Genomic DNA, 13,722 nt, shown 5'->3' with positions numbered 1-13,722 from the left:
TTAGTGCGCTTTGAAAGCTCCGTATCGGGGCTTAATATTTTACTATAAAGCGGAATCTTCAGCTGGTTCACTCAAAATGCGTTGCAACTCTATAAGAGCAAGGTATTGTTGACACAGCAACCTGCTACACACAGGGGAGCATCCAGTGGGACTCGATGGGGATAAGATTGCTGAGGAGGCATGGGTAGAAATGTGCAGTGCGCACCGCATAGTTTACCGAATGGAGCGAATGGAGGACCCAATTACCGTCCTCTCATCCGATATATTAACCGCGTTGGGCGGAAGCCGAATAGTCCTCCTTATGCTTAGAAGTAGGCTCGTATAGGGCCAGCTGATAAGCAAGGTGGCAGTGTGCGTTGGGTTGGAAACAGAGTTACCATAGTCGGTAAGGCTGACTTTGAACGTAGATTGTTGAGGGACGATTGCAGCTTCGCTTCGGAACTGCTGCCTCAGAAAGGCGCAAGCGGTCTACTTCCGAAGTGGTCCCAGTTGCCCTTGAAAGAGTTTCTCTTGGCAAGGTGATGGTTCGGGCCAGTGGGCATGCGTTATGTTCCATAGCGCAGCAAGAACTCAAGGGACAAACACAAGCTCTTTGTTTGTCCCCTGAGTTCTTGCTGCGCTATGGAACGTAAGTTTCTCTTGGTTCTCTTTCAAAAAGAGACGCCCCGCAGCGGTGGCTCAGTGGTTATGGCGCTCTGCTGCTGACCCGAAAGAGGCGGGTTCGATCCCGGCCGCGGCGGTCGAATTTCGATGAAGGCGAAATTCTAGAGACCCGTGTGCTGTGCGATGTCAGTGCACGTTAAAGAACCCCAGCTGGTCGAAATTTCCGGAGCCCTTCACTAGGACGTCCCTTATAGCTTGAGTTTATTTGGGACGTTAAACCCCAATAAACCAATAAACCAAACCAGAAAGAGGCGCATTCAAAAGGTCCCCACTAATGACATTACGCACAGTGACGATCACTGGTCGATCAGTGGCGATCAGAGGCGATGACGATCACTGGTCAGAGATCATCCTGCATTGTCTTCTGTGGTACAGGCTGATGGATGGTAAAAACCCTGGTACTGGTAGTCACTGGAATGCTGCTTTCTTTCATTACCAAGCCCTAAAGGTGTCACCTTAACACCGAACACCGCCAAACACCTTTGTCCCTCAACCCCCCCCCCCCCCCTCGTCCGTTTTCATATGACCCCAGCTAAGACAAAATGCCTTGCCGACTTACATAACACTCGCCTCTACATTCCATTTAGTTATGAAAGTGTTTCATACCCACAAGAGCGTCTGATGGTGCGCAGTGGTGCCTGTAGAGAGTTCCACAGTGCCTAGGAAGCTTTCGCTGGTGGCCTGCAAGCAGCGTCCTCAACTAAGGATGTCTTGTTCAGATAAAGTGCACTCGCTTTCTTGCCCAGAGGAGAGAGAGAAGCGTAAGCATAAAAAAACTTTCCCAGTAGGGATGACCATATCAGTCCGGAGACGTGCTCCCTGTGCGTGGTCTCCGCACATAACCAGAGAGAGCAAAAAACGAGGGCTGCACCCAAATGCCTTCGTAGACGTGTCGGTTGTCTTTCACCCAGGCATCATGAAGAACCTCTTCTGTAGAGTCGTAAAAGCCGTTATTACCCCTGGGTACCACTCATCACGTCTTCGATACGGGTTGGCTGACGTATTCGCAGGGCTCATGTCTCCTCGCGTTCGAAGCCGGGTTCGAGGCGTTCGCATTCTTGCGTAATTGTAGCTTCCCAGCCAGCACACTTCGCATCGAGGCGACCAACTGTTTCTGCCACGCAGGGCGAGTGGATACGCCCTGCGCCGACGAGACGTGGCGTTAAGACTTCTGGGCATGGCATCGATAATCTCTTGCTTTTATACGTGTATGCCCGACAGGGAGCACGACCGTTACAGATGTTTGCTAGGTGCGTAAGTACAAAGCGACGAAACAAAGTGTAGAACCTGCTGGCCAAAGGGGATTGTCCAGGTGGCTTTCCGGTGGCTATTCATGTGGCTATCCAGGTGGCATTCATGAGGCCCTAACGGACATGTAAACTCGAGAAGGATGGACACATTCTCGAAGGTGTGCCGCCTATGGTCATGAGGACCAGGTGCGCAAAAAAGTGGGTGAATTCGTCGGGGCGGGCGGGGGTGTGGTACAGTGATTGTTGTCACTTTGTTTCGTCACTGTACCACACCCCCGCCCGCATGGACAATCCCCTTTGGCCAGCAGGTTCTATGTCATGTCAAAACGGCTGCGTCATACCATGCCGGCGGCTGTGTCAAAACACATGGCCTTTGGACTGTTGCGAACAGGTGGAGAGAGTTCGCGCGACCACCTGCACCGGGCTTGGGCCAAGTGGCCACAATGGTCGGGCGGCAAATATGGTGATGTCCGGGCAGTTTTTATTGTAATTATTCGAAAGGTAGAGCGCAAGCGTTATGCATCTGCGCAACCTTAAAAAGAGCAGATGCTTGGACATATGCGAGTTCCTGATAGAAAGATGTAGATATACGATGACACATTTTACCTTGGAAAAAAGGCTCTGTATATCTATCACTGTGGGTGCGGTAAAGGTGCAAAATCCAAGCCAGAAGTGCTGCACTGAGACGAAGTACCTTTGTCTTGGATGCCGTGCCTTTTCTTGGATGCCCCAACTTGACTGGGATGTCCGTGTGACTTGGATTCTCCACCTGATGGGATGTCTCACCTTCACACCACCCACACCAAGAGACGACAGCTCAGTTTTACCTAACAGATGTGCTACAGTCACTCATATCGAGTTATGAAATGAAGGCTGTATTCGTGGTGCGGTTCTAGCACGGCTGTTTATCTTGGCAACAGCACCTTGTTTGATGCAAGTCGAAACAAGCTTCCGAGGCTGCCGGACAGCATTTATTTTAGTGTGATAGCATTTAGGTTGTTGTTATGCAGTTGCCGGTTTCTCAGCAACAAAATCCCCTTATTGGTCGAGAAAGGCCACGTGGACTTGTGACGGCATCACTACCTGCCGTGATGGGCCATCTTCATTGGTCGAGAGCACTCACGTGACTTTGTGACATCATCAAAACCTGTCCACCGGGCCAGGTGGCAACCAGCAATAGAAGGTACCGCAATTGTCATACCTCTTCGTCGTTTCACGTTATGCCTGTAGGGCGCGTATGAATAATAATGCAATATCTTAGCAGCCATGTAGTGTATGTACATAGCAGCATACAGAAATGACGCCTGCTCTTCTTTTAAAAACCTATTTAATAGACAACAGATGAAGGACAGCATAAGTAGAATGCACTTCACATCAGTTTCAGAACCTCTGATTAGCAACACGACCACAAGCACAATTCCATGCTACACACTCTAAGCTGAAGTCTTAATTAGAGTAATTTTATTGCAAAAGAAGAACAAAACAGTGGCGAATATAAGCTGATGCAATGCCAGTGTTAAGAAGTCACGTTGTCGTAGGCATTCAGGAAAGTGTAGAAAGAACACGCTTTAATGTCACAGTAGGGTAGTATAGACGAGCTAAACCAAGGGTCTCCTGTTACCAATGCAGTTCGCAGTTATCAAACGATCAATGAAGAATAGACACACAGTACATACGCACGTATATATAATATACCGGGTTATCAGTAGGTTTCCTATTTCGTAGTAGAAAGCTGTTTATATGCTTAAATACGAGTACAACAAAGCATTTGCAAGAAAATACACGAAAGTGCACGAAAAACGCTGGTCCTATAAGTTTAATAGATCACCTATTAAACTTCAACTCACTCTGAATTGACTAGAATTATGAGAATATGACACCAAATCTGCCAAGTTCAACGAAAGAAATGCATCCGACCAAATAAACCTCTCTCGTATGTCGCGCTGAGCGTTGTTGGTACATTTGTGAATCATTCTGCTTCCTGACCACTCTGAGATCATACCTGAACACACACCATACATAACAAGGAGGAAGTTTGTTTAAAGCATGCGAATTATTACGAGAGGGCCATGACTGTAATAGCTTTTCAACATAAGATTAGTTTTACTGTCATTTAGCGTGTCAGGTAGCGAAGTTTAAATTATGTCACATGCTTTTTGCACAATTGCGCCCAGTAGTGCAAAGAAGAACAAAGTGCCATTTCTTTTTATGGCGGATGAAAGAAAAACGGTGCGTTCTAACGAAACGACGCCGTCGCTCCATCACAAGACACTGAGGCTCCTCATTAAGCATGGCGAAGCAGCTTCTATGAAGCGATTGTTATATTGGCGCGCACCTACGTCCTGCGGTGGAGGCTGAGCGAATGTAAATGGAGTTTACGCATGCAAACTCTCGTTCAGTCTCTCGAAATGAAGTTGGAACAAGCCAGACAAAAAAAATAGAAAGAATGCTAAGGCAATCGAAAGCGAGTTTATAGAATGACTGAATAGATGGAATATTCGGACAGTGTTTCCCTCATAGTTTCGAGCTAATATACACGAGCCTGATGTTGACACGAATATCAAGTTGCCGCTTACCCACCGATTTTCCGAAGTTTTTCGTCTCGAACATTCCCTTCAGAAAGGCGCGTTGCGCCCTCTGCCGGTAGTTGGCTGCACTGTATACGTTGGATAAGACGGCGCAAAAAAAGCCCTAGCCGCGCGAAATTGAACGACTGTCAACGAGTGCTTTAAAAAACGTGGAAAATGCGCCTGCGTTACATTTTCAGGAAGTTTCACTCTCGAAATGGCACGAGGTGAAAAGGACACAGATCTGATCAAAATCACCGCCGCGCACCCTAGCAGACTTTAGAAGGCGGTGTCCGCTTACAGGTAGCCTAGAAGTGCAACCTCAGAAGTGCAACCTCAGAAGTGCAACCTCAGCTAAAAAGACACGGACGAAGGTAGACGAGGCAGGACGAACGCCGAACTTCAACTCAACAGTTGAAGTCCGGCGTTCGTCTTGTCTCGGCAGCGGCTAAAAAGACACAGACGAAGGTAGACGAGACAGGACGAACGCCGGACTACAACTCAACAGTTGAAGTCCGGCGTTCGTCCTGTCTCTTCTACCTTCGTCCGCGTCTTTTTAGCCGCTGGAATGTAGCACAATAGTACTAGCAACCAACTAGCCCAGCTTTCTACGCTTAACCTCCGTCACGTACGCCCGTTCAACCTCTTTTCCTGTCCTTTCTTTGGCTCACTATTTCAGCGGCGTACATTTTTTTGTCGGCTGCACTCGCACTGTCGCCTGCAAAGGTTAGGGGTCACTGTACGGTTTAAAAGCTTTCCTTTTTGGGGTTTCTTACTGTCACTGTATTTTGTGGCCACGCCCAGCTCCGGCTCTTCCCCCTGAGACCAATCTGAAACGGCGATTGCTTTCATCAACAACGACAAGGAATTGTTTAGCGTTTTGTGTGGTTTTCGTCTCTTCCCCAAAAACGCAAGAAATCACACTTCAATATCTTGCTGCAGTTGTAAAAATAATGAATATGCGCTTTCCCTACAACAACACATCTCATACCGGAGCAGCAAGTTTTGGCGCATTGATTGGAATGGTCGACGAAGACAGACTTCTGCAGACGAAGCTTTAAGCAGTGCGATTGGTGGGAAATCGGTGGCTTTCCTTCATTGCTTCCTGCGCAAGTACTTTATGATGGTGTCAGTGATGTCGCAGTCGGGCTGGATGTACCCCACCGTGCTCACGCATTCCTCGGCGCACTTACGGCCGTCGAAGTACTGGCCGTACATGATCTTGCATTGACCGCAATTCCTGTAAGGGAATATACGTTTCAGGTATTTTTCTATTAAGAGAAATGCGTTACAGAAATTGAAGATTTCCTAAACAGGTACAGAAGGAAGTCCAAAAGCGAAACTGTCAGGGGGACCTACTATTACGAAATGCCTAATACAAATACAAAAAAATGGCAGAAATACAACGTTATAATTATGTTCCAATCCATGAACAACAAGAAACATATCAGACAGCAATAATAACTCGTTAAAATTAATAAAAATCAGACAACAATGTAGCTATAACATTGCTAGCAAAAATGTTTTGATGTTAATAATGAAAAGCTCGAATGACTGAACTGTTTAACGCATGCATGTAACGTGCTCCAGAATGTTATTGCTCAAAAGAAAAGAGTTTGCTTGCCACAATTAGTATTGACTTTTGGAAGCAGCAAATTTTCATTCTGCGAAAATCTAGGTTGGTTACTGTACCTGAGGCAAGACGAGGGAAGCGCGGTAAGTGCATCTGCATCTGCATTACCAGTACTGAATATGAGATAAGCTAGTTTTAACGGGGGTACTAGACTCAATAAAGGAAGGGCATTAAGATTTCATTAACACAGCCGCTGCAGTAGTGAATGAGGAAAAAGTGTTGCTGAAAGTAATGACGTGTCCTCAGAAGCACCCGGATGCTGAAAGTGACTTATTTGCATGATGATTCAGCGCGTATGTTAAATTTCACATCTTCTTCCAGTATAATGCCAAGAAATCTGGTACATTTATGACTAAAGCGGAGTAACATAACAGGTTGTCTATGATGGGAATGAAAACCCATAAAATTTGTTTTTTTTAGGATTGATTTCCAGCTGGTTATTTTTGCACCAATTAATTACAATTTCAAGTTCAGAATTCAAGGCTGTAATTTGTGATTAAGTAATTTTTCTTTCTTTGGCTAGTATATGGTCTGGCATCATCAGCTTATAAAATGCAGTTAGATTTCTCAGAATAAGTGGGCAAATCAGTAATGTATGTTGAGAAAAGTAGTAGGCCTAAGAGCCCTGTAGTACGCCTTGTCAGCAAATTTGTCGACAAAAATGTCGGCAAATTTGACAACTTGAATTCGGTCAGTAAGGTAACTGCGTGTAAGGGTTAAACTAGAGCCGCGGGTTCTTATAGAGATTTCAGCTTGGAAAAAAGAATGGTATGGCTATTTTTTATTATTATTTATTTATTTAGTAATACTGTGAGCCTTCTTTAGGCTCATACAGGAGTAGGTGAAGTCACGCGTACATATAAACAGCGCAATAAAAAGCGAAAAAACAAACAAATAAACATAAAAACACAGTAGAACAGGCGGTAACAATCACCGTCAAGTAGCCTCATTTTCTTGGGCGAACAAAAGTTCAACTTTTTGGCAAAATACATCAGCATTATCAGAGTAAACAATATCACTCGGTAAGGCATTCCACGTTTCAATTGCCTTCGGAAAAATTGAAAACTTGAACGTGTTACAACGGTCCCAGTATGGACTAATGCATTTAGTGTGGTTACCTCGGACGGAGTGACAGTGTGGTTGTTTTAAGTAATCATCCCTAACTATATTTAATCCGTTATGATGAAGGTTGAAAAGGAATTTCATTGCAGCCGTTTTACGCCGGCAAGACAAGGTCGGAATTTGAGCACTAATGCGCATGGTTGTTACGCTTTCATGACGAGAGTATTTCGAATATGTAAATCGTAGTGCTTTGGACTGAATTTTTTCTAATTTTTCTATCAGATACGCTTGATGAGGGTCCCAGATTATTTTCGCATATTCAAGAATAGGTCGGACTAATGCTTTGTAGGAAGTTAGTTTTACGTGCGATGGAGCCATTGATAGTCGGCGACGAAGAAAACCGAGTTGTTTAAACGCGCTGCTGCATATGTTGTCGATGTGTGTGTTCCATTTCAGGTCTTTGGTTATTGCGATCCCCAGGTACTTTGCTTTGTCTACGCATGGTATTGTAAGACCAGATAACGTGTAGTTGAAGGGCAGATGAAATTTTCTTCTTATGTTCATACATGTCGTCTTCGATGTTAATTTGCATGTCCCATGTTGCACACCATTCAGAAATGTTTTGTAAACACGATTATAGTTTCAGTTGATCACTAGAGCTCCTCACAGTTGTATAAATCGCACAATCATCGGCACAAAGTCTCATGGCCACGACAGGCTCAGCACACAAATCAATGTCGTTCACATATACAAGAAACAGCAGGAGGCCAAAAGATCTTGTAAAATCTACAAAAACAGTGCCTGCCCAGAGTTCCCAGACTCTTAATCAAGAGAGTTTTTGATAGAACCATTTAATTCTATTAGCGCAAGCTCTTTAGAATAGTACAAATACCAAACTGGCTTGCAGTTCAAAAATTTAATTTGATGAGATACTTCACTAAACGATTTAGCATAAGTTTTTCTACAAGTTGGCCAAAGCAACGTTTAGAGCAAGAAAACAAATGTTCGGTTACCAAATCAGTGTTTAGAGCGAGAAAACAAATGTTCGGCTAACTTTTCCCAGTACAGCCTCGGAAATCTGTTAGCGAAATTTTCCCACATGCGCCGCCGAAAAAATTTGCAAAACGTGAGATGGATATGAACTTTCGTTACTCAGAGACGAAACTAGGAGAGCGAAAACTTAAGAGTTTCGAAGACAAGACAATGACCATTAACAATGACTTTTAAAACGGCTAGGTAAACCTAATATAATCATCTGGAAGTACTCGAATAATAGCCTACAGTTTCTATCGCATCTTATTTATTCAAGTTATAGATAGAAAGTTAACTTGAGAATAAAATGCATTACATGCAATAACTGAAAAAATTCAATCTGCACATGTCAACAAAAAAAATTATTTTTTAAGCTTGCAAGCGAAGAAAACAGTCCTTGCGGCTATAAAGGTTAGCAATAGCGGGTCCTCGGATCTAAAAAGTCGCATATGGCCGCAGTTCAGTTCAGTATTCATTCAGGAGAGGCTATTCCCTCCTGAGCCTAATTTCTTTTGATGCCACCATGAATAATTTCACAGTCATGAAGGGGTAAAACATGCTATTGACCGACTACAAATTAACTCGTCGCCTGGTCCGACCGGTGTACGCCCAAAGCTACGTAAATTAACAAAGCCGGTTACATCTCGCATTTATGCTGCCTTGTTTCAGCGATCTCTTCACACTGGATGCGCACCTGACTCGTGGAAACTTGCTCGTGTTAATCCTATCTTTATATCAGGTGACACATTTGTACGATAAAATTACAGACCCATCTCCTCAACCAGAAAACCGTGCAAACTGCTGTGGCTTATGATGTCATCTGCCATAATGAAGTACTTAACCGAGCGCAACTTTTTTCCTCCAGTCAGCATGGCTTTCTACGTGCACGGTGGTTCCTGTTAGAGCCAGTGTTTGAATGAATAACCAGGCATCATTACGCCGTCCGTACTTCGTTAAAAATTGATGCTACTTAACTTACTTCGCGAAAGCGTATTATAAAGCAACCCTTACTCGTTTATTATTGAAACTAAGAAGCCTCAGCATTAACAAGCATATTGTTACCTGTGTTACTTTCCTGACAGCTGTTATCGATATATTTATGTAAATTGGGGTTGCTCTCCACTCTTGATAAAATCTGGCGTGCCGCAAGTTTCAGTACTTGGAGCGAGTCTGTTCTTGGTCTACAGCAGATCTACAGGTTATCTGTAAACAAGTGAATTAATTATAAACAGATTACACAGCGCGACGATGCTAACTCCTTGTAGTCGGACCTTGACAGATTCGCCGTTTGATTTAAAGAGTGGAAAATGGAAGTTAATTAACGTTTGCAAAGCAGATTATAACATTTATCATAATTTCTAAATCTCAATATCATTATTATTCCATGAATAGTATACTTATTGAGTATGTTTCTACACTTAAATACTTAATTTCATCTCCTGATTTAACATGAAACAACCATATCAATGCAGTTGTTAGCAAATCGTCAAAAGCACTTGGTTTCAACCAATATCACTTGCACCAGTCTGACCCTGCCATTTTAAATTTTAGCATACACTGCCTTCATCCATTCAGAAATATAATCCTAGCATACGCAACTTTAATTTGGAATCCGCATCACATGCACATAATTAACAAGCTGGAGTTTGTGCAGAATAAATCATCAATATTTAGAACTAGAAACTAGTCATGTCATTCCAGCATAACTGCCATTAAAGCAACGCTAAGCTTATCGTCACTTGAGAAGTGAAGGTCACTAGCATTACGTATTATCTTATCTTCACAGACTGCACAACAGCCATTCCTCATTCGCTGCACGTTACATCAGCCCAGCCCTCCATACCTTTCCGCGTTTAGATCATCCCTTCAATATCGAACCCATGTTTGCACGTAGGAACCTCCTTAGTCATTCTCCATTATTGTTCACCATCCATCACCATAAAAAGCTACCAGAATACCTCATCTGCGCAAGATTCCACGCCGCCTTTGTTCAAAAACTGAACTTTTTGTTGTTTTTTTTGTCATAAATTCTCAGTAGAGAGGCTTTTTTTGTGCGTAGCCTCGATTTTGCAGTTTTGTTACTGCTATTAAAACCATTGTTTGTTTCTTCATCTATTTTATTTGTGCTTTTGTATTTTTACTGTATTTGTACGTTAGGGTGTTTTGTTTCCTCTGCAACCGTGCAACCTGACCCCCTCCTCCCTATGTAATAACTGAAAAGGGCCTTTAGGGTATGTGAATGAAATTTCAAAACGTGCCTGGCTGAAACATGTCGAACGCTCCGGACATAAACGCAAACCAGTATTTCCATAAACCAGTGCTGAGACTCATGTATAGGATTCCGTTTCATCGTTGGTGCACGTATGCAAAATTCTGCGGCTTTCCCCTCCCCTCAACGTTAAAGAAGTTAGAGCTACGGCTGCAACTTACCTCCCTGGCTCACATACGCCCCCTACTCCCTTCAGGGCGCCCTGCAAGGCTCGCATGCGCCAAATGGGACAGATACATTTCGCTTCCCACCCGGCACAGCGTCGGTACCGGCGAACACAAGGGGGAAGGGGGGTAATGTCGTACTTTTGCTCACGACAGTACTACATTTATCACTTTAAAAACGCCCGGCTATTTAGAAAACAGGCAGAAGCTTTTTTGTAGACTTTTAACTTCGTTCGTTGCACCGAACACTGCCTTCTTTCGCATGGTTGCAGCGCAACAATGAAACACAGCGAAAATTATTGGGAGAAAAAAAAAGGCAAATATTTTCACTTTAACGTTCACGCGAGTTTGAAACTCACTCGATGCAAATCATTGTGGCCGCAGGAAGACGTGTGCTTATTCGTGCCACCGCCAAGTGCACAACCGTGAGAGCCACGTAGGCCCAGGTTAGCTGCGTTTTCCCGGTCATTGGCTTGTAGTTGTCTGCGAAAACAAAAAATTGCGTTCTTTGCATTACAGTGAACACTGCCGTCGTGATAGTTGTAGTAGTGTGGCAACACCTCTTTTCCCTGCCCCTTATTCTTCTGTCAAGCTACTGTCGTGTCTCTTTCCGCTTTTCAATCAGAGGAATGTCACCTTCGCAGGCTACAAACTATGTCTTTCAATAATCCAGCTACGCTTCACGCCATTGAGCCCGAGTCCTTTTCGGCACAGTGCAAATTTTGTGGCCAGAAGGCAAACTTATATCATATGGTATGGGCTTGTCAGAAAAATGACAGCATTGACATCATAAATCAGCCAACGCGGCAGGGCTGGGAGGCGGCCCAGTCCAGCTCGGACCTCGAGGAACAACGAGCCCTCGTCGCCAGAGCACGGGCAGCGGCTTTTACCAACGGCGTCCCGGACTAGGGACCAGATCAGCCTTCCCTTCAACTAAGGCACTGTGGCTTTAATAAACGTTTTCATCATCATCATCATTCATCGCAGCGGTAGAGACGAGCCTACTCTACTGTGCATGGTGCTTCTTTTTCCACCTAACTGATGACGTGCCTGATTGCTGGTATTTTATACTTGTCAAATTTATCTACTCGCTTCAGTGGTTGCAGCTTATAGTATCATGATGAAGAGACATCAGATTAGAAACAGAAGAAAAGGAAAAGTAAACACAACACTGCCAAGAAGCCTTAGTACAAATTAATTGTGCTTGTTCTGCTTATGCGTGAGTGTACTGTAAGCACTGCTGTCGCGCATCGGCAAGTTCCGCCTAATATCAACACGCTATGCGCACACACGCTTTGCAGCGCATCACTCAGTTATATGAGAGTGACGTGATATGGTTACTTTTGCAGGCGATAGCCTGAATATGCCTCTTCAAGAGCCAATGAGTCCGGCCGTTATCATCACAATGGAACAGAAGCGTATCAGCATTGCACCACAGCTTCAAATGAGAAAAACCAGCGAAAATGGACGCAGGACCAGGGGAAGACACACACAGGCTGAGTGTGTGTCTTCTACTTGTCCTGCTTCCATTTTCGCTGGTTTTTCTCACTTGAACATGTACTTCACGAGTAGTCGATAAACTTAATCTTAGAAAAAGAGAATGAGGAGGCTAAAAGTGGAAATAAAAGCGTAAAGGAAAACTCCTGAAGAATTTCGAACATTTTGAGTTGACTACCTTTTTATATTTCTTAGACCTCCCTGTCCTAGTTACGGCGACTAGTTTTTCGAAATAATGAGAAAGTAATGTTAAAGCGGCAAAAACCTGGAAACCGAAACTGAAATTGGTTTTCGACCAAAGTATGACTCACGGCACAGAAAAGCATTACGTCAGGGATACAGTCGTGAAACCTCTCATGTGCGGGTTGAAGGGATAAACGGGCATCTGTAGGTGACAGCTTCGATCACAGTCTAAGCACACCAAAACACAACCTGGCTATTTTTCCTTCAACAGACGCAGAGCGAATATCGGCGGGCTTGCAGCCCGTGACATCACACGCGCAAAGCTGCCGGTAGAAATTGGCTCAATTTAGGCCATGAAAAACTACAATTCAAAATTTATTTGTGCTAAAACAAAATGGCGCATGGCTGCGAAATTTGGCCCAGGAGATCAGAAAACTTCAGAGAACCTGTCTTGAAATTTACAGTAAAAAGTGATTCAAGGAATAACGAGATATTAGAAAGCTATAGCATAGCGTATAACGCTCACTGCCACTGCCAGAGGTCCATGCGCAATACGTAGATGACCCCTACAGGACACATGCAAGCTAGCACTGCTTTCGCATTAGAAGTTAAATTATTATTACTACATTTTATTACTCTAACAATCACCGTCCTCACCAGAGTGCACTTTTTTTTTGCACGAAAACGGCATAATTTAACCCGCTGTTCGTTCTCATCAGTACCACATCATATCTTCATCTCTCCCCTATCATAACTCGGGACTCTAAATCAAACGCAATGGTTTCATTATCAATGGTTTCTTAAATCATATAGCTCTGTACGAAGCCTTGTACACGCTTATCATCCAACAACCACCGGCAGCGACCGGGTAAATCGTTGCTGCGGTTCGCTGGCCATAGCTATACTTCATTTCGCAAAATCTGTGCAGCGGTTCAGCTGCAAATCGGGCGTCAAGTCACCAAAGCTGTTCACTAGTAACAGCAATCCATGACTGGGCGTTGTCTTAGTTATCATATCACCGAATACTGCGATCGGCCAGTGCTCTGGAACAGTGGTCAATCGCGAGTTAACAAGGCGCATGAACAGCTTTGCCAGTGTAAGACTGTTCGGTCTTACCCATCCTGACAGGCGCAGCCTTGTGCAGCGCTGCGTCGTTTTATTTGGACAGTTTGAAGATGTGGTGGTACCGCTCTTTCTATGAAGTAATTAATGGCAACAAACACAAGAGAAGTAAACGAAGCGGAGAAGTAAGGAGTAGTGGCGCACTGGTGCAAAGTGAAACCACGTTGCCAAGATACACACGCCAAGTCAGAAATAAACAAAAAGAAAAAAAAAAGAGAGCTGGCATGAAACTTGGGGTCAAACGCCGGAGCTATCAAGCAAATTACTCCTTCTTCACTGG

General features: G+C 44.2%; 1 protein-coding gene across 1 annotated transcript; it reads right to left on the bottom strand.

Moving 5' to 3' along the window:
* Positions 1–5,575: 5,575 nt before the first annotated feature.
* Eh (Eclosion hormone) lies at positions 5,576–11,109 on the bottom strand. Its single transcript, XM_089587392.1, has 2 exons — positions 11,000–11,109; positions 5,576–5,720 (listed from the first exon to the last, which is right to left on the bottom strand). Exons 1-2 carry the CDS (start codon positions 11,107–11,109, stop codon positions 5,576–5,578), a joined length of 255 nt encoding a protein of 84 aa, XP_089443518.1.
* Positions 11,110–13,722: the final 2,613 nt, after the last annotated feature.

This window comes from Amblyomma mixtum, chromosome 1 (genome assembly GCF_055824585.1).
Source record: "Amblyomma mixtum isolate Tamu chromosome 1, ASM5582458v1, whole genome shotgun sequence".
Taxonomy (NCBI): Eukaryota; Metazoa; Arthropoda; class Arachnida; order Ixodida; family Ixodidae; genus Amblyomma; species Amblyomma mixtum.
The sequence above is the reverse complement of the archived record's forward strand: the minus strand, read 5'-3'. Positions and strand labels throughout refer to the sequence as shown.